This window comes from Diplotaxodon limnothrissa, linkage group LG5, assembly GCF_057381915.1.
Source record: "Diplotaxodon limnothrissa isolate DT_005_m linkage group LG5, D_limnothrissa_male_GT1.1, whole genome shotgun sequence".
NCBI classification, from domain to species: domain Eukaryota; kingdom Metazoa; phylum Chordata; class Actinopteri; order Cichliformes; family Cichlidae; genus Diplotaxodon; species Diplotaxodon limnothrissa.
In genome coordinates, this window is record NC_140600.1 from 20,672,018 (window position 1) to 20,699,493 (window position 27,476).

At 41.2% G+C, this 27,476-nt stretch overlaps 1 protein-coding gene across 1 annotated transcript in view; it reads left to right on the top strand.

Moving 5' to 3' along the window:
* The first annotated feature begins 2,005 nt into the window (after positions 1–2,005).
* tex264a (testis expressed 264, ER-phagy receptor a) overlaps positions 2,006–27,476 on the top strand; it is an 81,716-nt gene continuing 56,245 nt past the window's right edge. Inside the window, exons 1-2 of the mRNA XM_085353252.1 lie at positions 2,006–2,471; positions 14,632–14,853. Coding sequence (XP_085209378.1) covers positions 2,214–2,471; positions 14,632–14,853 — 480 coding nt within the window. The 5' untranslated portion in view covers positions 2,006–2,213. The remainder of the gene's footprint in view (positions 2,472–14,631; positions 14,854–27,476) is intronic.

Sequence of the window (27,476 nt, forward strand, 5' to 3'; positions counted from 1 at the left end):
TACAGGTGAACACATCTCATTACTGTTAATCCTATTAAATAAGTTATCACACTAGGGCACAGTGTTAAAAAAAGTTTTACATTTGAAAGTGGTGGATGAATATGTCATTCATATGTTATATTTTAAAATGCTTACCAATTTAACGATTCCGATAAAATACCTTGTTTATCAGCTTTGAAACTGTAAAAAAAAATAAAAAATAAAAATGATTTTGATTGTTTCATTTAATTTTCAAGACCTCTCTTTTCCAGATCTTGTATAAAATGGTATGTCCTGTCATTAGTTTAATATCACCATAATAATGTAGTGTTTTGACACGCTCTGTCATTTGAGGCAATGTTAGAGAACTTGCGTTTTTTTCTTTGTATTGTAAGCCTGGGAAAATCACATCACAGTGCTCAGGCTCAACAAATCCTGTAATGAGGGACAGCACTGATTAGTGTAAGCTCTAAAGGAAAGGAAACAATATATATTTGATACTTTAAGGTCCTGGAGACTCATTTATGAGCATTTAATAACAGCGCTTGATGGTTAAAATTCTACATTAGAGTAAAAAACAACAACTCTTAAATAGTGCCATTCCTTATGTACTATGGATCTCTAGCTATGAACAGTGAATCATAGTTTTTGCTTTTGCTGATATAAAAGCACAGGATTTCACATTAAAGTTGTATTACATGATAATTAAAGAAATATGACGTGACAGCTTTGGGGAAAGTTTCACCTCACAAAGAACAGATGCTGCTTTGAATGAATGTATAAGAGTTTTCTGCTCCTGAAACTTAAAGTATTGGATTTTCTTTTTTGCAGGGTTATTATAGAGTTTTTATTGATAATACATTATGGCTTGAATGCTGTTAAAATACCTGAGGAGGAGAGAAATCCTCTACAGGTCCAATGCACAATTTATTATTTAACACATCACCAAGGAAATTGAAATAGTGCCTTTGTGCTAGTTTTATTGTGTCTATTCCGTGTAGTTTAAAACTAACATTTTTATTTCAGTAGATAGTAGCACACATTTCTATGTAGCAGCCTTTATTTCAGCAATGTTGATCATATATAGTAATGCACTATATCACAAAATTTCCATCAGCAGCACTTGAAAACAGCATGAGACAGGTACACAAAATATGTTTGCTGAAATATAATCAGCATTTCTCTGCTTATAATCATGAATCTAGTAAATTAATAAAATTAGGAACAAAAAGAGTTAGCAAACAGGATGTGATGTGAACAGTACGTGATAAATTAGATGCTTTCCAAAATGCAGCTGACTGAAATGGAACAATACACCAAAACTGGCTGCAGCACATTGATCTGCCAAACAATGATAACTTGTCACACTTCATACTCATGATCTAAGTGGTTTAGAGCTGATAGCACTGAGGAGATTAAACATGGTTTGTGTCTCTGGTCCCAGGAACTAAATAAGCATTGAGGACCTCTAATCTGATGGTGAGTGTACACATCATCTTGTGTTGTTTCTGGTAGTTTTCTGTGAAAAGCAGGAAAATAGTGCATCTGGTTTGTTTTTTTTTTTTGTTTTCTGCCACGCCGCTCCTGTCCCAAATAGTACTCCAGACTTGTTCTGGTATGCCTGCGCATACTGTAATGATAATATCCACCAAATTCTGCTTACATGTATTTTTTATATGAGTATTTTTGAATTTACACCGTTACCTGAACGTTGTCACACTATAAAGCAGTAATGTTTGATTTCAGTTTTTTATTTATCAATTTATTTATTTATTTTTAGACTTGTTCATATTAATGGAAAGGGGGTGCTATTGAAAATAATGAGTATTTCTTTGCGTCCAAGCCGGATTTTCGAAGCTCAGTAGGAGTAATATTCATTTAGTATTACGTGTTATACGGTTATTTGCTATTTTACCGACGTAATTTACAAAAACCAACAAGTCCTTTAAATAAAACATAAACGCCTCCCCCCGAGGTGAATAAGCTTGGTCTGACCGGGAAGCGTGTACCTTTGTTTGGGGAAATAACTAGCTTTCCGCTGTGCTTGGACTTTGTGTAGCTATTTCGGCTTAAAAAACAACAACAATTCAGCACTGACTTTTGAATAGTCCCGATTCTTGTGCCGTGTTATTTGAGCCATTAGGACGACAGCGTCGGTGCGAGAGTGACCCGAAGGAGGACGTTTAGCACCAGATTTTGCAGTGTCTGCAGCTATTGTACCGCCTTGAGAGACCATGTCCGATTTGTTTCTGCTGCTGCTGATAATTGTCCTTCTGCTGTGTTTGGTTGTGACGGTGGGGAGCTTACTGCTGTACGCGGGGGTCCTGTCAGACATTGTCATTAAGACTGGACCGCCGCCAATTAGAAATGTCACCATTGCTTATAAGTTTAAAGAGGGACCATACAAGGACTGCGGTGCAGCCTACACTGAGAGCTGCAGCATTGGGCCAAAGCTGAACGCCATCGGTGTCTTCTACGATGACCCCAAGCAGGTGAGACCGTGAGACGTAGCACCTGTTACCGTAATGTTTAACTACACAGCACTGAAGGTGTATTTACATTTGACCCCGTGACATAACATCGAAATCCAATGTACTCTGTTAGCAGATAAGATATTGCAGCCAGTAAGATATACTGACCTGCAGAGTGTCCTAAAGGTCACTCAAAGGCTCACAATGTATATTGAAAACTTAGACTGTTGCATCATTTAACATTGAGCTGTGATTGTCTGTGTAGTGGACTTAACAATACCCCTGAAAAAAAAAAAAAGTAAAATATGACCATGGCTTCAATAAGTGCTGGTTATTTTCTTGATAAATTGTCTTTTTATAATGTGTTAGTAAGTAAAACATTTCGCACGCAAAACAAAGCAGCACAGATCAGATATATAGCATCCATGCAGTATAAGAGACTCCTCTAAGGCTGACTAAAACCTGTGTTACAAAACTTTCCAGTAAGAAAGTCTTCTAAGTTTAATTTTATCACACAAAAAACTCCTTCCTTTAATGAACAAATATACATGTTAGCATTTGATAAAGATTGCCTTTATATTTAAAAGTATTGTCAGTATGTGTAGCATTATTGTATTGTCTCTAAAATCACCTCACAATTTCCCAGCAGCTACAGTTACATCTTTAATTGAATTCTTTTCTCCATGCAGTATCCTGTCATTGGAAAGTGCTTATGTTGGCATTTTTTGCTTTAAATGTAAATGCATTTGTATTTAAATATAAATACATGTATTTTACTAAAGCTACGAAACATCGGCTAAGTTGTTAAGTGGCCACTGATCCCTTTTGGATAATAAAAAAATCTTTTTGCTCTAAATACTGTTTATTCATATTTTTTCATGGCACTGAACTGTGTGAGCAGATTTATTTCAGTGTCATTTACTGTGTGTAGCTCAGTGGCTTTTATATACAAGCTGTCTTTTAAAGTAACTGAGCTTGAATGATGAAACCAGTCGGCTATTCATTGCCACGTTGCACTGTTGATATTGTTTCCCCACTCATCTGTGGCTCCAAGGCACTTTGGCATTTGCCTGTTTCTGACTCAGAAATGGTAACCAGACTCCTGACTATAAGGGCAAACACAGCCTCTTCACATGTGTCTAGGAAAAGCTGACAGATGTCTGAAAATGTAGCGGGTTCTGCTGTAGCCTAAATGAATTATATTACAGTCACAATCCAGATAAAAGAAGCAATGAATATCCTTTTGTCAGATGGATCCAGATCCAAATTTTGCATAACCGGGTCATTCCTCAGCTGAGAACTGCAGTTATTTCCTGCTTTCATTCTACATACTGCTGGGCATCACGAGTTGTGTTTTTAGTCAACAAAAAGAGTCTGTTCAATAGCTGATGGGAGTGTTCATTGAGTTCCCAGCTGGTATGGGAGCAGCACAAACACTGTGCAGTTTGATGAAATTTCACAGTTGCAAGTTATTTTCTATATATAGCTTAGTCGTTGACTTAAAAAAAACCCTAACACTTAGGCTCTGTTTGCTTATATTGCATCAGTCCTTCTGACACAGGGTAAGGAAGGTGAGTGTACATTGTTGGACGAGCTGACCTAGCTGACAAACAGTGTGGCAAAATAGAGGCATTTGACACAACTTCAGTCTATGTGGTGGTCAAGGAGCAGTGTCATGTGTGTAAGAGTTTCAGAATTTCTATATGGCCAGATCACAATTCGGTTCCCTTTATAGAATAAAGAATGTGACACAACAGCATAACTGTCTGTATTTCTGCTTACACCCACTGTTTTCTCTGTCTTTTTTTAACTGAAGTCTTTTAGTAGAAGCTCTGACTGTGAGTCATGCCAGTGGAAAGTTCTGGGTAAAGACTAATTGAAGAGCTTTTAAAACTTTTTTGCTGGAGTTTGTGGAGAGTCTGGCTCATAGGGTGTCTACAGAACACACAGATTACTATATAGATCGCATGACTCTTGCAACTGGAAAAAAGCAGTGTGATGAGGAATTAGGCTTTACTGGGGTAAAGTAAGTAGGCAAGTATTTGAACTTAACTGACAGGTTTGAGGTTCTTAGTGCAAATTTTCAATCCCTTTTTGACCTGACTCTTTGTCAACCCACGGCTCTTCACTGTTTTCAAAGTGACATGACATTCTGATTACTCCCCACCATCCGCAGGAGTAAACATAAATTGCAAAAGTGCCACATGGCTTAACTTTTGCTGAAAATTTTACTTAACACTAATGTTAAAAAAAAGTTTTTCAAACAGGACTCTAAATTGTAATGCAGTAAATCTGCGTGAAGAGATACAGTTTTTATGTGATCAGATTTGTTTTACTGCTTTTTTATTGCATGAGTTTTATTAGCTGTTACAGCTAGCTGTTTAGACTTTACTTAAGGAAACTATTTACGCCTGCAGTCATGTGAAAAGAAAATGTTCACAGGACTCTGCAGTCACCCTTAATTCTTCCTAAGGAATTAAGATGGTAAATTAGCAGCCAGGTGATGCTCATTAAAAGCAATGGATTAACTGATCATCAGGAAGTGCGAGCACCTCCAAAAAAAGCAGGACTTTTGACAGTTTGCCGCTGTGGAGTCTTCAGGTGTGTGTTAGCACCGTGCCAAAGAGGAAAAACATGAGCAATGACCTTAGAGAAGCAGTTGTTGCTGTCCATCAACCTGGAAACAATTAAAAGGCTATTTCCAAATAATTTGAAGTCCATCATTTTTCATTGAGAAATATTATTCACTAGTGGAGAACATTCAACTCTTCACAGGAGTTGACACCAGTGTCAGACCATGCAATGCTCACAGAAATTCTAAAAACAAATCCAAGAGCTACAGGCTTCAGTGAGCATGTTAAATATTAAAGATCATGACAACACAATTAGAAAAAGACTGAACAAGTATGGCCTGTTCGGGAGGGGGAAAAGACTCTTCTCTTTAAAAAGAGCATGTCAGCGCAGTTTAAGTTCAGAACAAATCACACGACTTCTTAATGTCCTTTGGAAAGACCAGAGTGGAGATGTTTGGCCATGTTTGGGGAAAACCAAAAATAGCATATAAGCTCAAATAAACTTTTAAGAATGCTTTACCAAAGTATTCTTAAAAGTGTCAAATGTGAGAACACTGGTCCAGCAGCTTGGCCAAAACTGAGTCGTGTAGCAGGACAATGATCCTGAGCACAGCAGAATACTGAAAATAAAAGAATCAAGGTCCTGCAATGACCAGATCAAAGTCCAGATGCTCCAGATTTAAGACTCACAAACCTCAATTAACTAAAGAAGAATTAACTTGATTAGCTTTAACGAATATTGAGCTAAAATTCCTCCACAACAATGTGAGTGACTGGTAAAGTCATACAGAAAACGATTACTTTAAATTATTGCTGCTAAAAGTGGTTCTACAAGCTACAGGACTTATTTTTTGACAGGGCTGCACTTCCTGTGCAAACTTTCTCTTTCACTTGACTACAACTCTTATTTTCCTTTTGATAGCATGGCCTTACATTATAAGTTATAATAAGTTGGCTTTAAAACAAATGTGCTTGAACACATTCTCATTATGAGTATGCTATACCTAAATTACTAGTAATATAAAGTCAAAAAACATACTGTGCAAAAGGAACAGTATGTTAAGTTTACTTATTTTTATATTTAATACAGATTATTATTTGTTTAACTAGCTTGAAATTATTTTTTTGTTGTAATTTGTGTGTGTCGTGTACTGCATAGCTGCCATAACAGTGCTTTAATGAATATTTCAATAGTAATGTTGAGCGTGAAAACAGGCTGGAAGTCATCAGTGGCTAATGTCTTGGGTTTAGCTTTTGCTAACAGCAAGCCACCACGAGCTTAAGACACACAGACCTTAAAAGCCACCGCACGCATTCGCAAGAATGAAACTATGTACTTATCTGTGTGAAACTGTCAAGGCTCTAAGGGGTTTTCCTGACTCAGAATGGATCTTTGGGCGTTAAGCATAACTGGCCCGCATTCAGAGAAGGCAGTGAATCTGTTACCTTATTCAAAATATGCTGTTTCATAGTTTCGTGTTATATCAGGCCATTAGATTAAAAAATGTCTATCATGCTTGAGTTAATTAAAATCACATTTAATATAACTTGTTAAATGATTAAAGTGCTGGTAAGTAAACTTCACTTCCCCCATCCGCCACCATCAAAAAGAACAATACATAAAGCTCAATGCACTAATTAATATTAAGTCATTTTGGGGTTTTACAGTAGAGGTAGTCCAAAGTGTTGGACTACCTTTGACAATGGCATAAGTCAAAATTGCATACTGCAGAACAAGTAAAAGGCAAGTCATTATTTTAAGGAAAAATGAATACCTGAATTTCTTTATTCAGCAAAGCTGTTTAATATACATTTAAATTGTGCAATAAATGTATGTTTACATGTAAAAAACAGGAGAAGACCACATCTGGAATATGATAATAAAGAGGATAGTCTGGAGCACAGCTGAGATGCAGAATCTTATAATGTTATGCAGTTACCTGACACTCCTTAGTTAAATCAGTAAGAAGGTATTTTAAACTATGCAGTATTTACTTTGATTGTTATCTCCTATCTACTATGTACTGAACGTGCTAAGCTGCACACTGACGGACTCTAGATGGCACTATTAGCGTTGAAATTGAGTTTGTGTGGGAGGAAGGTGCTTCCTCAAAACCACAATTGATCTTTATACTCAATTTATTATAATGGCATAAGTAGTGTGACTCAGCCCAGCCTCTTAGTATTCATTCAGTCAAAATGAGTTTCATCAAATTAAAATAAAATTGGATTTCATACCTGCTTGAGTGGCTGGTCACCATGACACATTACTCCAGTGGTTTTCACTCCTGGCTCTCTATTCCAGGGCATGGCTGGTTTTTCGATGATTCTTCTGCATTCACCTTGCATTCAGATTGAAATACGGTGGCTGTTTAATGACGATGATGAAAGCTAGAAGGGGTCTGTGCCCTGAAAATGTGGATTCAAAACTGACTACGTAAAATAGAGGGCTTCTGTTATAGCAGTGGAATATATTCAGTTGTATATGTGGCAAGTCAGAAGGCTCTTTGACTGTATATTAAAGACATCTCTGTTGCTTATTTATGTCTATACAGTTGTTTGCTTGGTCTTATAATTACCTTAACTTATTATTGCAACAAACCTGAAGGATTGAACCTCAAATTTCAAAATAATCGTTTGGCTCTCAGGTGTCAGTCAGCTGCACAGTGACCCTACACGGCTTGACAATCGAAGGCAGAGAGCTCCCTCGGGATCTCCTGTAATAGAGCTCCATGACGCGATCCCAGATTGGATAAGTACAGACTAAATCACTGGATTTTGTAGTTGTAGCCCTTTCTTGTGTTGTAGCATGAAAGCGAGTAAAGAATCTACAAGCAGGCTGCCTGTCTGCAAGAAATCTCCAGAGCAGAATTCATTAACAAGAGTGGGCAGCAGTGAGTGCTCCGAGGCCAACGTGTCATGAAGGATAAAGCAGTAAACTACCGGAGGTACTTACAGTTACCAGAAGTAGTTTACTGAGGGACAACTGCGTGCAATTTCACTCCTTCAGTCAAATTAGTGTACAGTACAAATTTACGTCTCACTTTAAATATAATGGCATCTGACTATATGTAAAGGAGCTACATAGCAAATGCAACTGTCTGTGACACTCATAGCATGTTGTGTAAGCATTGAATCTCAAGTAGAGCTGCTATTTGGTTCATCCTCTGATCTGTTGAATTCCCACTTTGTTTTAGCTCTCCGAAGCAAACCAACTCATGGCTCCCCATGACAAGGAGGAGAAAATGAAATGTCATGTGTAGACATATATGGGAGTGGCAGTGAGAGGTGTGGAAGTGCCTTGGAAGAGGGGTATAAATTGGTAGTCTGACTCACCTTGAGAGCATTGCATTGCTCCAATTCATCAATCGGAATTTCAGATCAGAGCGCCGAGCATCGCTTCACTCCCAGTCAGATTTATTAGCATTTTAGTGCTGCTTGTCTGTCTGTCAACAGCAACAACATGAAAGAGGGGCTTCTGGCAAGGGGTTGCCGCTTTTAAAGGTGGATATGAAACGAGAAATAAATACACTCATACCCTGGAGTCTGGTCCCACAGGTCTTCAAGCCAATATTATGCAAGGATATGGACATGCCAACTCTCCCTGTAGTAAAACACCCCATTAATTTTTATGGACTGTGAAAGACACTGAAAATCGAGAACGGGAGCAATCCAGATGGAATCGGTTTAATGGAGAACCGCTTGTGCCCCCCCCCCCCCCAATTCGGCTGTCTTCACAAACTGCTTTACTCTTTTTTTTACTCTATAAACTGACATGTTCAGATTAGTCAGTGAAACAAGAGGGTGAAAAATGTCTTTGAATCTTCTGCACCATCCATCTCGTCGTTTCACGCATCTGCTTTTTTTAGGCTGGGATACACAGGATATTGGATTACAGAGCTGAATATTTATTAGACAAGACATGGAGAATGTCTGGAGATGGTGGAGGAATACAGTTGAACATTTTTTAGAGAAAGAGCTAAGCATGTTTGGGGATGAGGGGGTGGATTCATTCATATTTCCTATTAGGGAAGATTAACTCTGTTACATCTCGCTTGATGAGTGCCACGCAGTGTCCAGCTGGCCTTGGAGTGGTAAACCAGCTCCACAACTGTGTGAGGGAAAACTGTGTCCTGCCTCCAGCAGGGTGCTTATCCTCACCAGTAATTATACATGCCAGTGCTCCCAGGATGCCATGTGTAATTACAAACCAAATCTGAGCACAGCCTAAAGGGACAGAGCTGCACTCGGTGAAAGCAAGAGAGACAAAAAAATGGATTTCCTTTGGCTCCTGACTTAAAGGGCCACTGGGGCCCACACAACATCACATCACTGGATGTATAATCTGATTTGGATGCTTTAGGGCTCACTTAAATTTGAGGACATTTTTATATTTTGAGCTTTCAGTTCAAAAAGTGATTTTGATCCAATATTAAAGTCTAATGCTAAATCACTCAGTTTTCTCAATGATGGTTGATTTTTGCTTTGTGCCTAAATTGTAAAATGAATGGCACAGTTCTTTGTTTTTTTTTTAGTTGGATACATGTGCTTCCTTTACTTTTGCGATAATTAAGCTGCAAACAGCCCATCACAGCATACCTGTGGTCCCGGTGCTGTGCAGCCTTGCAAGTTTCAATTTCCTTCCTGGTGACTTTGTCTTTGCCGTCTCATCTGCCTGTGGGGGGCGAATGGCTTCCACTCAGCTGAGACAGGTTATTGCTCTGCCACACTGAGGTGAAAGACAGCTCTTGTTGAGAAATTGCTTATCCTGTAGTCTCCTGTTCTTGTTTCTCCCCATGTGTCAAGTTCTTTGCTTGGTCTTTGAAGTGCCCTAAACAACCATCTGGCTCAGTGTTCCAGATATATGGGAAGAAAATGATCCCGTGAACCACTGAGCGGAAAGAGAGAGCTCCCCAGCAAAACCCGCCATACATTTATCCGATCCAGTTGAACCGTAGATGAAATATGATTGTGGTTGTTATCCGCTTTACACAGACTTGGGGTTTTCTTTATGAATGCTGCATTTCCTCCTTGTCATACTTCACTGGGGACACTGATCTGAAGATGGCATAGTGCTTTAAAGAGGGTCTAAATTTGCAGATTTGTTGGCTGCAGTGCAATGAAAGGACCTTGTACTATCACAGCCTCTTTAACTCCAGTCTGTCACGATGGCAAAACCCAGTTTGCCAACAAGAGCATGAAGGGCAAACATGTCGCATTTGGCTCTAAGTCTTATCATTTTTCAGCACTAATTTCAGTGACACTACTTAGTTTTGTGCTGTAGCAAACTTGACATGAAATAAGAATGATGTATTTATTTATTTAAATCATTGTTTCACAGCTCATAGCTGTGCTGCTATGTTGCCTTTACAGGGTTTACATGGTTTATTTAAAAACCGAGCAATATTAGTCACTCCTTCCCTCCTAGTTTACATTTTAGATTTACTTTTTGGTGAGTGGAAGTTTTCCAGTTTTGTCTTGACTGTGGTGATAATCCTGGATTAAGCAGAGCATGGCATGCTTATTGTGATCCTTTGTTTTATGCTGCGGCAAGGTAGAGAGTTGTCTCCTTGGTGTGTTTGTCCCCAGTCCTCCCTAACCTGCTGACACTTCAGAAATGACCAATTACAAAGCGCCCCACACTGGAAACAGTGCATACAAAGCACTGAAGGCCAGGAGGCTAGAGATACGGGGCTAAGAGCAAGCAAGATGAAGAAAGTAAATCCTCATTACGTGTCTGCTAATAAAAAATTACGTCTCTCAGCTGCGCTTTTGTATTGTTGGAGAGCACTCATCCATCAAAAAAGAACCCTTGTAGCCTCAAGCAAAGAATTGCTTTTGAAATTACTTTGTCTCTCAACTGGTCCTTAGAGAGCTGGCTTATATGTACAAAACAACTGGCAAATTAAAGGAAAAACCTGAAACTTGACCTCTACCTCGAAGTGATCCAATAGCTCTTTTACCCCTTAGAGGACATTTTCTCATTGGGAGAGTTTAGCCACACTCATCCCCTTAGCAAGAAAATCAGTGAAAATCAATAAAAAGTAGTTATGGCTGATAATGCTAATGTTATGCTGAAAGATCTATATCTATCTATAAGCCTGTATCTATAGCTGCACACACATAAAACACACACATTTACAAGCCACTTTTAAGGAAATTGGGTTTCTACAGCTCGGTACCGAAATATAATATATCTGTGTTCAGTTTCCAAGGTAAAAGCACCACAGTCTTGCCATTATCTATCGCTTTGCTTTTTACTCCCGCCAATCAAAAAGCCACAGTCGGCGTTTCCTCTGCTACCTGTGAGAAATGGTCTTTCAAAATCACAGCTTTGGCAGTGTGGACAGAGGTGAAGAATTTCTGCCTTTCGGACATTTGAACAACTGTGGCGGAGAAGCCAGTACAAGTCAAGTACATGGAGTGTTGTTACTCTCCCTCTCCTAATTGCCTGTAGTTTCTGGGGTGTGTTATCTGAAGGGAAGCAGAGATGAGATGCAGTCAGAGCTGCTGTTTGTTCCTGTTGCTGTGTGGGATGTGAATGATAGCTAGAGCCCTGAATGATATCATTAGTGAACTACTGGTTTGGCTAGCACTCTAGTCTATCAGTGCAGAGAGCATGAGAGATGGCGAGATATAAGACGCTGAAGAAAGGCCGTACGTGGGAGGGGTGTTGTTATCCCTTCTGTGTTTGAATGGCTATTGTTTTGTCTTATCATAAACCACCAGTGTTGACAGGGAGTAGCTTTGTACAGAAGCCATGCTGACAGCCCATACATTTGATGCATCCATGTAGGACAGAGGGCGATGCAGGCCAATCCCTGCACATAAATCCATTTGGATAGAGGGGAGAGGCTAAAGAAGAAATCATGTTACTAATGCTGTTTTATTCATCTAAATTTAAATTTAATATATTTTTTAAGCTATAATTAATGTTTTACTTATCTGAAGAGTTTAATTTACTGCACCACATAAAATTGGAAAAAAAAAGGTTGTTTGCACTTTTCATTATCTCACCTTGTTGGTGTTATTTTTGTAGTTTATGTGCATGTCTGTTTCTTTTTTGCTTACATTTGGCATCTTCATAAATCGTTTGTGGCGGTGGACAAGAGTACTTCTGCACACGGACAATCTTATGTGCACTTCCATGTGCCTATGAAAAGCAGTTTTTTTGTATCGTGTTTATGGTGCAAAGATTTACTGAATGATTTTAAAAACTAAGTGAAGATAAGGTTCTTGGAAAATCACCCAACGGTTAGAATCACCTTATATTTCAAGACAAACTGACAACAGTTAAAAGGATTTTTACTAAAAGCCACGAAGAGAAATTCACATGGTCACACTTGATAGATACGCTAAGAATTCCACCTGCTGTCTGCAGTTACTAAAGGGAGAGCATGGTTCCTAGCGTCAGTGTTTTTGCTTTAGTACCAGTAATAGTTAGTAACTAGTAATTACATTCCTTTATATGTTACTAGGCTTTTAAATAGAGATGTGTACATGGTTACATTGTTGCGACAATTCACTGTGACACTGCTAATGCAGTGTGACTCCCTGTGTTTGCAGTGACTCATTGCTTCGTTGTAAATAGATCTAGTGTATCTCACGCTGCCATGTATGAATAATTCCCTGTCAAAAGCAGGTGATCTATGTTCTCTGAATCACCACTGAACATGGTGTCATGTGACAGTTAAGATTATCTGCTCATCCCAAACAGACACTGTCAGTCATTATTATTACCCACATGGTACATGCATGCGAGCGGCACCCATGGTTGAGGGGTCTGTGTGTTGAAATATATTTATCTCACCCAACCACAAATGCTGAAATACAACACAAAAGCTGCTGCATGAACAAAGTAAGACAGCAGCGATGGCACAGTGTAGTAGCAGTGTGGTCAAAAAATAGCTCCGAATGTGAGAAGTGAAATGGAAAAGAAGAGGACGTTGTGGTGTTGAGTCGTGATAATTATGCAAGGATGCCAGGGACATGAAGATGAGCGTCTTCCATCTGTGCCCCCTCGGTGCCAGCCCTCCACAGACATCCACTGTCACAGAGCAGAAACCAGCAGCAGGTCTTAAACACTACACTGTTTTTTGCATGTTTTAACCCATTTGACAGGAGTCACTTAAACTTACTTGTGAAACTTGAACTTACTTGCAAATCCTGCTTTTCTCATCAGCTTTCTGGATTTCACTGTGTTATGAAAATCTCATGGCAGCAATTTAAAATGCCCTTGAATCGGGTAATTTCCCACAGTGAATATTCTATTTTGTATCCAGTTGTTTTGACATAACATTATTTATGTGTCTCTGCAAGTTCTTTTTATACTGTACAGGAATTAATGGGAACCATTAGAATTGCACTCATTCTAAAGAGCCTGTTTGTTGTTCTGCATAAAATTTCCTGCAGTAAGGCAGCATCATCATTATTGGCAGTTTCCTCATGTCTAGGAATTTTAATCTAAGCTACAACTTATTTTACACATGGCTGAAAACTTAGACTCGGGCATCTAAAATACAGTGACAACGCTCATCAAGAAAGGGCAGTTAATATAAAATGTACTGGGGACAAAAACCCAAACTGGTATGGCCCTTTAACCACAGCTCCCACTCTCCTTCTGCAGCAGACAGACTGCAAACAAGCGGATGTGAGTGGGAGATCCGTTGTCAGATCCTTTTCTGACTGACAGCTCACTCAGTGTTTGTTCCTGTGCTTATCTCACATCTGCATGCAGACATGTGGGCACATTAAGAGACATAATGTTGGCAGAAAGGCCTTTAAGTGAGGGAGATCATACCATCCTGTCAGTTTGTGTCTGCTCTCCTCAAATGTCATAAGACAAGACAGACAGTCTCTGCCAGTTCTAGGGGTGATGTTCTGTAGCTGAACCTAGAAATATTACAATATTACTCATCAAATTGATTGTATAATACCTCCAGAATTCAGAGGAAGTAAATTAACTGTGTGGAGAGCCCTGTTATTAATAAATGCTTTTCATGTAAGACAAAACATCCTATTTAGTTATCACTTGAAATGTTTCAAATCATTTTTGCATAAAAATAAGATATTTTGCCCACGGTACGGGCATCGTTTTTAGCACATATACAATTTGGACTACCGTGTATGTGATCTGGCTTTTGGATATCTGGGGTAAGATGTTCACCAGAGCTGGCAGCCCTCTGTCCAGAGACACTTCGGGCTATATGAAGGTGCAACGTCTCAACATGTTTCAGTCAAATGGCTTCTATTTTTACTTGCACACGTGTGTAGTTTTGTGTTGATGCAGCATTAATCCCAACATACAGATTGCATCCTCCAACTCGCTCCCTTTCACTGTACTGAGCCTCTTCATATGCTTTAAAGCACTGCTTGTAATAATCGTAATATATCATAAAATATTGACCTTTTGTTTTTTACTCTGCAAAGAAAAAGTTGTCTATGTGAGCGTGGCTGATTAATAACAACCCTGTGATCAGTTATTTTTTGTCTTTCGTCCAGCTGAAACCTCACGACTTCTTACTCCTTCTACATTAAAGGGCTTGAAATGGGGTTGAACATGCATCATATGCTGTATATTCACTTTTTCTCTCTCTCTGCGCGCTCAGAGGCCACCAGAGAAGTGCCGCTACGTGGTGGGCAGCATCCTGTGTGAGGGTGAAGAGAAGCCAGATGAAGATCTGCAGAAGCTGTATGAGAAGTTTGGCTTCAAGGTGTTTTCTATGCCAGATGTGAGCCATGCTGTGACCACCAGCTTTCCTTGCACCACCCCTCTGTCCCACGTGCTCGGGCCTTACAGAGTGTACCCCAGAATTGCTTCCTACATTGAGGTACATACTCTTTTAAACTTTTTAAACAGTAGTATTGGGTCGAGCTCGCTACTATATTTAGCTACTATATTTAGCTAGCATTCTTAGTGAGCCTTGTTTTCTCATTGGATCTAAACAGTGTGAATATGTTTACAGGTCGTTTATATTCATTCATGCACTCTTCCACATATAGTGTATATCATCATATGAACAAGAGAAGCAGGAGTTTTCTTCCATTTTTCTCTTGTGGTTTTGTCTCTCATTCTTTTCTGCTTGCTGCTTGTAAAAAGTTCCCAGCCTATGTGTCGTTTAATTCATCACATGAGCAGATGAGGTCTTCAAATCATATTTAGACTAGATGAAATAGTAGAAAATGAAGGTGCATATGAGTCCTCCAAGCCCGTATGCTTGGCTCCATTTCCTCAGGACAGGCCTCAAAAAGCTATTGACATTTGCTTATGACATTTACACACATGGTTTCATTTAGGTGCGTCCCGTTGCATGAATAATGCTCCTCGTGTAATTTTGTGTGTAGGGGGACTCGCATGCATGTGCCTGCTTCCGTGTCTGATCATCTGTTTATTTAATATCTGTCTTTTCACAGGAGTTGAAAACACCCCATTATTTTTTAGACAGAAAATGCATTATTATATTTGAAAAAAAAAAAAAAAGCTCGATCTTTGTGACATTTAGTGTTTCAGAGTGGAAAAAACCACCTTTCTCAAATTCGTGACAATGTGTGACAGAAAACTAGTTCACAAAAAAGCTGATTTAGTGTAAGAGGCCTCACATTTGAGTGCAGAAATTCAGTGGTTTGGCTCTAATTCTGTGAACCTTTTATGCTTTATCTGTAAACTGCAGTTTTTCAATTGACAACACAAAGCCATTAAATGATCAGCATGTAGAAGGAAATGGTACCATTATGCCATCACAGTAGTGCCTTACTGCATTTAGTCCTTCATCTGTTATTGTGTTCAGGAAAATGGGTGCAAGGACTGTCCACTGGCTATATCAGCTCAGCCACCACATCAAAGCTGTCGTGTAGGCACAGCTATTTCTCACTTTTTATATTGTTCTCTGTCATCCTGGCCTTCTCTTTAATGCTTCAATTATTGGTACTGAAATAATTGGATTTCTTTTTTCTTAGCTGTCCACTATATCAGGTGGAATGTGAAAATTTGCCTGTATACAATGTCTACATCAATTTGTAGTTTTGTCTTGCCATTTAACTCCTCTGATGCATGCAGTATAGTCTCCTGCTCTTTCTTTTTACCTGCTCTGTCACAGCACAGCTGAACTAAGTGTTAGGGGTTGCAAGAGTAATGACAGAAAAATGAGGGGGGGAGTTAAAAATGACACAAAATATATATTTTAATATGTCATATTTTCCAAGTATGTAGTTTGAAGCTGCCTCTGGTTGGGATAACTAGGACCAACTTTAGCCATTATACTAATACACAGTCTAACCTTATGATCTTTGAAGTATGTGGCGCTCTATGAGCTGTAACACCCGATTTTTAGAGGCAGGACAAACTGTAATATGTGCACTGACACAGAATAAATGGTCTAAAGTCAAAGCCACTGCATCCCTAAATGTTAAGATCTAGTAGTAGTTATATAATCATAGCTAGTGTCAGTGTGCGTTTCTTGTGAGCTTGCAGCTGTGTCTTTTATGCTGGGATCCGTTTTCACTCACACACTTGTGTGTGTGTGTGTGTGCGAGACAGAAATGCTTAGTCCGTCAGTTGACCTGAGTGCTGCGACAGGTTGTTGCACTCAGGGTTTAGGAGCTTCCTCTGTGGGCTAATAACACCCACTGACAAGAGCACTATGCATACTAGCTGCAGCACGGCTCATGAATAATGGAATATGGTTTAGTGTGGCTTGGTCTAAGGGGAAGGTATGTGAATGTATTAGAAATGTGTACATACATGTATGATTAATGGAGTAGATGTGTAGTTTGAGGGAGTTTGAAAGGAGCGTAAGACTTGTGTGACAGTTTTGCACAAACCGTACATATTCTTTCTACTAAATTTTTGTGCTAGTCTGTGTATAAATGATTAAAAGAACTTTTCTCCAACTGCATCTAAACACAAGCCTGGAGAGAATGGCTAAACAGAAAGTGGGCCATGAAATCCTCATATGTGTATAATAATAATTATATACTCTTTTTCTTAAATTACTCAAAGCAGCGACACTGTTGGGATTGTGGAGCAGAGACGGGTGACGTACAATCAGTTTCTGAGAGTGTTTGGAGAGCGTGAGAGTGTTTTCTCAGGGATTTTAGTAAACCTACTGGCTTCTTGTAATGCTTCTGCTATCTGTGAGCAGGTTAAGTGCCTAACTGCCCTTTTGGACCTCAGCACTTTCTTTGTGTGTCCAGCCATGGGGCAGACTGAAACAATAACTCAGGCTGGGAATTTGGCTCCATTCCACTTAGGCTGTGTGTTATTTAGGGCTGTCACCACAACAGATTGGCTCTATCTGGTTAAAAGAATTCACTTTAATCGTGTTAGTGGATGTGTAGTGTAGATTATTAAAAAGAACAGTGCTGTTGATGTGCTTTGTCTCACTCTCAAAATAAGGCGTGTAACCATAATAATACAAAAGCTGTACAAGAACTGGGCAATGAGACAATTGGGAGGATTATTCATTCTCCTTCTCTTTCTCTCACCTCCACTCTTAACTTGACCATCTATTGTGCTATTGCTGCAGAAGAAAAGAGCGAGAACATACAGCCTATAGGAAAACACGAGAGAGCTACAGCTGATGTGTGGACTCTGAGAGGTCAGGCAGATCATTCCTGCTTTTGTAATATTGCTGCTCACATTCACGGCAGGTGTGACGGAGTCACCCCGTCCCGAGCCGCCGACAGCTGATCTGGGCGCATACACGCACCACCACCATTAGTTTTTACAATTACTGGGGCTGCGCGGCTTTTCGGCGACCGGGCAGATAAACAAAAAGGGGTGAGAGGTATAGTTTGAGCAGCGCAGAAGGTGGCCAACGTATTTTCCCACTTACCTTCCATAAAGCCGGTCGCGGAGACTCGCTATGATCGCCGAATTATACGGGGGTTATGCAAGCCGATGGTATGGGGTTCCGGGGTTTAAATAGTGGGTTCGCGCGCGCTTGAAGAGTCACGTGAACTGCATTATTCTTTTGGTTTGTTTGGTGTTATTGTGAAACACTGTAGGCTGCCGGGAAGTGGCCATAAATGTCTGTATACAGTGGGGCAAAAAAGTATTTAGTCAGCCCCCGATTGTGCAAGTTCCCCCACTTAAAATGATGACAGAGGTCAGTAATTTGCACCAGAGGTACACTTCAACTGTGAGAGACAGAATGTGAAAAAAAAATCCATGAATCCACATGGTAGGATTTGTAAAGAATTTATTCGTAAATTAGGGTGGAAAATAAGTATTTGGTCAATAACAAAAATACAACTCAATACTTTGTAACATAACCTTTGTTGGCAATAACAGAGGTCAAACGTTTACTATAGGTCTTTACCAGGTTTGCACACACAGTAGCTGGTATTTTGGCCCATTCCTCCATGCAGATCTTCTCGAGAGCAGTGATGTTTTGGGGCTGTCGCCGAGCAACACGGACTTTCAACTCCCGCCACAGATTTTCTATGGGGTTGAGGTCTGGAGACTGGCTAGGCCACTCCAGGACTTTCAAATGCTTCTTACGGAGCCACTCCTTTGTTGCCCGGGCGGTGTGTTTTGGATCATTGTCATGTTGGAAGACCCAGCCTCGTTTCATCTTCAAAGTTCTCACTGATGGAAGGAGGTTTTGGCTCAAAATCTCACGATACATGGCCCCATTCATTCTGTCCTTAACACGGATCAGTCGTCCTGTCCCCTTGGCAGAAAAACAGCCCCATAGCATGATGTTTCCACCCCCATGCTTCAAAGTAGGTATGGTGTTCTTGGGATGCAACTCAGTATTCTTCTTCCTCCAAACACGACGAGTTGAGTTTATACCAAAAAGTTCTACTTTGGTTTCATCTGACCACATGACATTCTCCCAATCCTCTGCTGTATCATCCATGTGCTCTCTGGCAAACTTCAGACGGGCCTGGACATGCACTGGCTTCAGCAGCGGAACACGTCTGGCACTGCGGGATTTGATTCCCTGCCGTTGTAGTGTGTTACTGATGGTGACCTTTGTTACTTTGGTCCCAGCTCTCTGCAGGTCATTCACCAGGTCCCCCCGTGTGGTTCTGGGATCTTTGCTCACCGTTCTCATGATCATTTTGACCCCACGGGATGAGATCTTGCGTGGAGCCCCAGATCGAGGGAGATTATCAGTGGTCTTGTATGTCTTCCATTTTCTGATGATTGCTCCCACAGTTGATTTTTTCACACCAAGCTGCTTGCCTATTGTAGATTCACTCTTCCCAGTCTGGTGCAGGTCTACAATACTTTTCCTGGTGTCCTTCGAAAGCTCTTTGGTCTTGGCCATGGCGGAGTTTGGAGTCTGACTGTTTGAGGCTGTGGACAGGTGTCTTTTATACAGATGATGAGTTCAAACAGGTGCCATTCATACAGGTAACGAGTGGGGGACAGAAAAGCTTCTTACAGAAGACGTTACAGGTCTGTGAGAGCCAGAGATTTTCCTTGTTTGAGGTGACCAAATACTTATTTTCCACCCTGATTTACGAATAAATTCTTTACAAATCCTACCATGTGGATTCATGGATTTTTTTTTCACATTCTGTCTCTCACTGTTGAAGTGTACCTCTGGTGCAAATTACTGACCTCTGTCATCATTTTAGGTGGGGGAACTTGCACAATCGGTGGCTGACTAAATACTTTTTTGCCCCACTGTATACATATATGTATTGTAGGACTACAGCAGGAAATAAGCTGAGGGGGAAAGACGGTTTGATAATAATAAAGAGATGACTATTACGCCTAGTGGGAGGGGCTATGGGGTATAAGAGAAGGCGGTCAGGGCCCACCTGTTGCTTTTGCTTTCTTTCCAGTGAGCTGTTACAGAGAGGGTAACATGCAGACTGTGTTTTGTATATAGATATTTGTTTGTGCTGACTTAAGTCAGTTCTATTTCTTTGTAAATAACTTTTTGTGCACCTGGGAGGCCGGCAAAATAAATAAATTATCCACACTGAATGCTTTCCGACTACGCCTGTATTTGTTCGGAGGAAGTTTAGGAGAAGGAGCCCGCGACATATGGTGTCAGAAGTGGGATGGCTAGTCGGAAGAGGAAAACGTGCCTCCCAGTTAAGCGCACAGGGCTGCGGTCCCAGCAGCATGAGCTTCCGGCGGGGAAGACAGCAGAGGAGCTGGCATGGGACACAGTGCCGTCATCTTCTTCAGCAGAGGAGGAGGAGGAGGTTTCGGGCAGAATTGGTCCAGAATTGCCGACTGCTGCGACCGCAGCACGTGACCCAAATGGAGAGCTGATTGCGATGATGAGGGACTTCCTGGCGGGACAGCAAAGGAGAGAGGAGGTTTTTTTGGCAGAACTCAGGGGGCTGAGGACTGTTTCCCCTCCCAATGCTCAGCCGCATTCAGGTTTTGCTGGTCAGCAAAGTCCAGTCCAAGCACCAGCCGGAGCAAGCACCACAGCAGCAACGGCCACACCAAGCACGGCAACAGCAAGCAGCCCCAGAATGGTTCTGCCTACACCTGCACGTCAAAGAGGATACCGGGATTCCCCAGAGGAGGTTCCCTCTCGTCAGTCACAAGCAGTGACCAACAGCCTCGACCAGTCAGTCCCAGAGTGGATGCGATCTGCTGGGCCAAAAATTCCACCCTATCAGATGGGGGAAGACATTGAGAACTATTTGTTGCGTTTTGAGCGAGTTGCCAAAACCTGGAGATGGCCAGAGAGTGAATGGGCCTGTCGTCTAGTTCCACTGCTATCAGGGAAGGCGTTGGAGGCCTACACTTCAATGGATGAAGAAAGAGCCCATCATTATGAAGATTTAAAAGCTGCGTTGCTAACCAAATTTGACATTTCCCCTGAGACGTATCGGCAGAGGTTTCGGTCCAATACTGTTCCACCTGGTGAGAGCCCCACAGAGACCTATTATCGCCTGAAGGGCCTCTATCGGCGCTGGATCCGACCAGAGCAGCATACGAAAGAAGAGATGGGAGAAGCTATCATCATGGAGCAGTTAATCCGCGTACTTCCAGGGGAGGTGAGGACCTGGGTGAGGGAGCATGAGCCAGCAGATGGACTGACCGCCGCTAAGCTGGTGTCACAGTACTTCAATGCGCGTAAAGGAGCACCACCTGCACGCTCATCTGGGACGCCACAGCGACCACCACTCCCATCATCGGGTCTTCTGAAGAGGGAGAGCAACCCAGAGCCACCCGGGAACCCCAAGGTATTCAACGTACGAGGGCCGGGTAAGGACTTTCTTTGTTATTATTGCCAGCAGCCAGGTCATAAAGCCTCGGTATGCCCTATCCGGAAGGCTAAAGTCACTGGTGCCTGCTATGCACCCCGGCTGGAAATGGAGCCCACAAGGGTCCAGCCAGTGGATGTGCAACGCTATAAAAAAAGTGAAGGTCAATGGTCAGCAGGCTACTGCTTTGCTGGACACTGGTAGTTTTATGTCTTTAATTAAGCATAGTTTGGTACCAGTGAACAGTGTGGACTATAGCAGACAGGAAGAAGTTTTATGTGTGCATGGTGATAAACATCCATACCCAAAAGTGGAGGTAACAGTGACTATTAATGAACAGCCATACCTGTTATCAGTTGGGGTGGTCCAGAACTTGCCTGTAGAGGTTATTCTGGGGATGGACTTGCCTGTACTCATGGATTTGCTGCAAGAAAAAGAAGAACAGTGGACCGAGACTGATATGGGGGATAAGGGGAATGCTAAATTAAATGTGTCTGGCCCAGTGGTCACTAGAGCCCAGGCGAAGGCTGGATGCCAACCCTTGCCAGACTTTGACGGTAGTCTGTGCGAGGGTGGCACTAAGGGGCCAAGAAAATCCCGCCGCCAACGCCGCTTTGAAAAGCAGCTATGGTCAAAGGGGCCGGACACTAAGAACATGAAATGGGATGTGCCAGAAAATATCACTTTGTTGCAAAGGGAGGATGAAACGTTGAAAGTTTTGTTTGCTAATGTGACTGAAGGGGGAACTGGGAAATGGGGAGGGAAAGAGAAGTTCATTGTTGACAAAAATGTGTTGTATGCAGTTGACGGTGACCACCAACGGCTTGTGATACCTTCTAGTTGTAGACCCCTCATTATGCACCTAGCACATACCCTCCCCTGGGCAGGTCATTTGGGTCGCCAAAAAACCTATATGCGAGTTAGCTCACGTTTCTTTTGGCCGTCAATGTACACAGATATACAGAAATATTGCCGTACATGCCCTATCTGCCAGAAAACATGTCCAGCTCGCAAGTCTGACAGGGCTCTGCTACAGCCACTTCCAGTCATCTCCACCCCCTTCCGTAGGATAGCTATGGACATTGTGGGTCCTCTGGTAAAAAGTAGTCGGGGTCATCAGTACATTTTGGTGGTGTGTGATTATGCGACTCGTTTCCCGGAAGCTTTCCCCCTGCGTACGCTCACGGCACCCAATGTTCTGCGTGCACTGGTACAGCTGTTCTCCCGGGTGGGGATACCAGATGAGATTTTGACTGACCAAGGGACTAACTTTACCTCTAGGTTGATGCAGCTCTTCCACAATCAGCTAGGCATCAGGACGTCACCTTACCATCCACAGACAGATGGGTTGGTGGAGAGGTTCAACCAAACTTTGAAGAGGATGTTGCAGAAGTTTGTGTCAGACACTGGGAAAGACTGGGACCAGTGGCTACCCTTCCTGCTGTTTGCGTACAGAGAAGTTCCCCAGGCTTCCACTGGTTTCTCACCATTCGAGCTACTCTATGGTTGGGATGTGCAGGGCCCGTTGGATCTCCTCCGGAAGGGTTGGGAGTCTCCTGCTTCTGCTGCAAATGAGAAAGGAGTGGTGCAATTTGTGCTGGAAATGAGAGATCGGTTGGGGAGATACCATGAAGAGGCCGAGGTCAACCTGCGAGACGCTCAACGAAGCCAGAAGACCTGGTATGACCAACAGGCCCGGCAACGTGAGTTTCAACCTGGTCAAAAGGTGTTGTTACTTCTCCCCTCAGCCAACAGTAAACTGCTGGCGAAATGGCAAGGGCCATACACAGTTCTTCGCAGAATGGGGCCAGTGACCTATGAGATTCATCATCCTGAAAAGAGAAAACAGAAGCAGACTTACCATGTGAATCTCCTGAAAGAATGGATAAAACAACCCTTAGGCCACCGTGAAATTTCCCTGGTGCTCCTGACTGCGAGTCAGCCACTTGTCTTTTATCCACAAAGCATAACAGTATTTAAACTATAATATCTTCAGCATGTGTTGGTTTGACTATTAAAAGCAAATTAAAATGTCAGTGAATTTGTCATATTAGATTAATGCCTGAAGTCTTGGCCATTTATGTTTAATATCACTTCAAATGAAAGCAATGATTGAACAGGTAAGACAGCAGGACTGGTATCTTCTCTGAGTTGTAAAAATGCCAGTGTTGAAAGAAAAGGAAAAATTAGAGGACAAAGGAGTAGCTGTCACGCTACATTAAAGGACTGAGCAAGCCCAGGACCTACAGAATCAAAGCAAACAATCAGTGTGCTGTTATTTTGGTGTTCGCCCCAGAAAAAAAACGGTAATAGTCCCCGTGAGCAGAAGCAAGATGAGATGCTGATAGCCCCCGTCCATTTACCAATCCATTTATCTGAATCAAGCTTAAACATCATAAAAGCATCTTTCCCCTCATTTCCCTCTATACTGTGTCATAGGATGATGTTGTATGCCCTGCAGGTGCCTCAACAATTAAAAGAATTATATTTATAAACCTCCTGAAATATCCTGCATTTGTATCATCCGAGGTTTGTGACTGTATACGAATGCAGTCTATCGTAACCCATAAGAACCCACGTTTTTATGGGTGTCGCCGTCCTTTTACAGATTGAAGAAAGTTTCTGTTTCAGCAATTATATAGTTTTCTTGACAGTGAAAGTGTGTCTGGGCTTTTATGGGTTAATTTTGCTTCATAGGTTACTTAGATCATATTTAAAGATAAGATATGTTTTATATAGAGAAGAGGGGAAATCGTAAACAGTGCAGACTAACAAATCATTGCCCACAAAAATACTGTAAGCGGAACTGGGAAAGCTTAAATCTTTATCAGCATTAAAGCTCAATTTCCTTGGTTTTCACAGTAGTGCCTGGAAGGAAAGTCTAAGCAATTTAGCACTGTCACAAAGATAAATAACTGGAATATTGTTTTGAGCTCAGCCTGAATTAGAATTGTGCATCAAAGCCCACAGCCCACAGTTTGAGGAGTATGGGTCTGTTGCGATGACAGGTCGGCAACAGTTGAAGCTAATAACTTGAGTGGCCAGCTTTGTGTGTCACGGGGGCACGAGCTGTCCAGAAGCAGCTGTGAAGACGTGCTAAGTGCGATCTAATATGAAGCCTGCTCCCATTTCTTCATTTTCTGTATGACTTCAGATACTCACTCTGCAGTGGACGGTGGAAGTCCACACAATGCAGAACTGACCAGGAATGTTTAAAAGAAGAAGCCGATTGCAAGTTCAGACAATCTAATATGATCTTAAAAAAAGATAAACGCTTTGTAGCTTGATGGATCAGAAAACTGCAGTCTGCAAACTTCTAACTGGACAGTGGTCAGTAGCGGATATTTGATTCAGGACTTCCTGTTCCACATCCCAGTTATTGTTTATGAATGCAAACACATTTTAAAACCTTTTAAAATGTCTGTGAAGGTTCTCAGTCATCCAGGTCATCGTAGTCAAAGGAGCTTGCAAAGAAAAGCGTCTGGACTTCTTTAAGTTGCTTGAAGACGTTTCACCTCTCATCCGAGAAGCTTCTTCAGTTCTGAGGTCAAATGGTGGAGAGTCCCAGATTTAAAACCTAGTGGGAGTATCCCCCCACAGAGGGACAAAAGGACCCCCTGATGATCCTCTAATCGCCTGAGCCAAAGTGTGAAACTGGGTGTGGGTCCCAATCAGCCAGGGTTTCGGGTGAGCTCATTGTGAAACCTGGCCCCACCTTATCATGCGAATTCCCGAGGTCAGATGGCCCAGGATGTGAGTGGGCGTTAAGGCGTCTGGGGAGGGAACTCAAAACTGGATTATAGATGGCAGAGAGTTGGTGTCGTAAACCACCGCCTCTGTTCAAAGATGGTCGCTCACAGTGGACATATATGGCTTCTTTCACTCCTCTTTCCTAGTGGGGGGGTCACTCCCACTAGGTTTAAATCTGGGACTCACCACCATTTGACCTTAGAACTGAAGAAGCTTCTCGGATGCGAGGTGAAACGTCTTCAAGCAACTTAAAGAAGTCCAGACGCTTTTCTTTGCAAGCTCCTTTGAAAACCTAAATGAACTAATTAACCTAAATTTAAGAAACCTAAATTAAACGTATATTAGGAGAAATCCTCATCCTTCATTATTTGTCATGAAAGTAAAAAAAAAAAATACTGAATATTCCCGCCCTGATCAATTTTAAAGTACACCAAGTCCATCACTGATGTCATTAGTTTAAAATTGTAAAAGTAATATAAAAATATTTGCAATGTAAAGTATTTATCCCTTTTTTAAAAAATCTTTTCTTCCTTAAAAATAACATGTAAACTACAGGCAATATGTAAATCTTCTCAAAGGAGATGAGCTGCTTCTCTATATCATGATACTCAGATTGTTGTTCACAAAACATCTGATAATGTCACCCAAGGTTCTGCAGTGTTGTCTTCTTAAGTATGAATAATTGATCTATGAATAATGAAATGAGTTGCAGCCCAGACTGTGTCTTCCACTGCACTGATGCCGAAGTGTTGCTGTTAATCGCTGGTAAAATCCTCACTGTTTTCACCTTTTTAAGTTAGTGACACCCTTCATGCTCCGCCACCGCACAGTGTTGATTCCTCACCTTCATTCTGCTCATGGTTTATTCACCAGCCACTCTTCCTCATCCTCTTTGATCTTATTATTTGCTGAATTAAATATAGAAATTTTGTTTTGGTTGTCCACAACATCTATATTTCATGCAATGGCTTGATTAGAGGTTATCCAGAGGAACTGTGCTGATTTCAGGTGTATCCACAGAGTAAACAACTGAAGTGCCCTTCGCTCTGGTTAGATGGTTCTGTGGTTGAATATAAGTGTGTCTGTTCAGTCACAGCCAGCCATTGTTTTTGCAACCACTTTATGCTTTAGAAGTATGCTTTTGCTTTGAGGTTTTTCTGTCATCAAAGTCAGAATTGTTTTGGCTTCTAGAAAACTCAGAGATATCTGTTCTTAACATATCTTTCTTGTCTGTTTGTCTGTAGTCAGTGTTTGTGCCTTGTACCAGCCATGTACCCCTCGCGTGCAGCTGAAAAACTACATGCTGTCTGTCAGGCAGCATGATGGTGAATGGGAATTGAACACAGTTAGAGAATGAGTGGCTGTTGCTTCTACATTACTGTTTTGCCTCATGTTGTTGTTGTTGTGTGTGAGTTATTTTCTACAAAGTCAGGTAGAGGAATCCTCCCACTTACTGCCCCCGTCCCAGCTTGTCTGAATATCAAGCTTTGTAGTAGAGCCTTTTTTTTCTCCCGGTACTTGGATGAGAAAGCTGTGTTCAGGTACATGTTTAAGGGCTGAATTGTTATGCAGATACCTACTCGTTTTTGCTTTGTTCTACAGTATATTGTATACAGCCCAGACCCCCTGGGAATGTAGGCACTATAGCTTTTCAAAGGTGCTTTGGTTGTTTGCATATAAGGATATCTGATTAGTGCTGTTTTGTTTTTTTTTGCTTTGCCCAACACTCCCCATTTGTGTCACTGTGTAAAGTATGTGATATACAGTGAGTGCAATATACTAATATGCTTTCCTTGGTTTGTGTGTGATCGATCTGTCTGTCTGTCTGTCTGTATCTATATACAGAGTATTTGCCATAAGAAAAGAAAGGAACTGTGCATACTGCATGAAAATTAAGCGAGCAGAGAAATACTATATTAGGAGTTTGGCAATTTGAAATTACTTTTCCTACATACCCAAGTGAGGTAAATGTACAGATGTCTTATGAAAGTAAGTACCTTTACCCACTTTATGAATTTATCTGGGATCAAAAAACAGCTCTTCAGCATATGGCGATTTAAAACTGCAGGCCAGGAAATAAAAACAAAACAAAACAACCAAAAACATACCAGAGTTTGATCCACTGAGAGAAACCCTTATTAGAAAGACTATAGTTTTTTTTTCCCTCTTATATTACAGTGTACAAGGGTGTAAGGTGTAAGTGGGACCTACAACCACAGTTTGACATTAAACCTTTCACTGGAATTTGTCCTTTAAATATCCCACATTGTATTTTTTTTCTTTGGGCTTATTCCTACAGTGATTATTAACTCAGGAGTCTGTATTGTTTACAAATCAGGTTGATTAGTTTAATTATTTTAAATAGCGCTAATATGTGTCTCTGTGTAAAGATGATTTACCTAATTAAAGATATATGTGTTAGTTTGAGTTAGGAAAATGGGTGTGGCAGTATTGGTGGGGCATGACCATCTAGAGTCACTCCCTATGACAGATTTATACTTTTATTTATAATTAT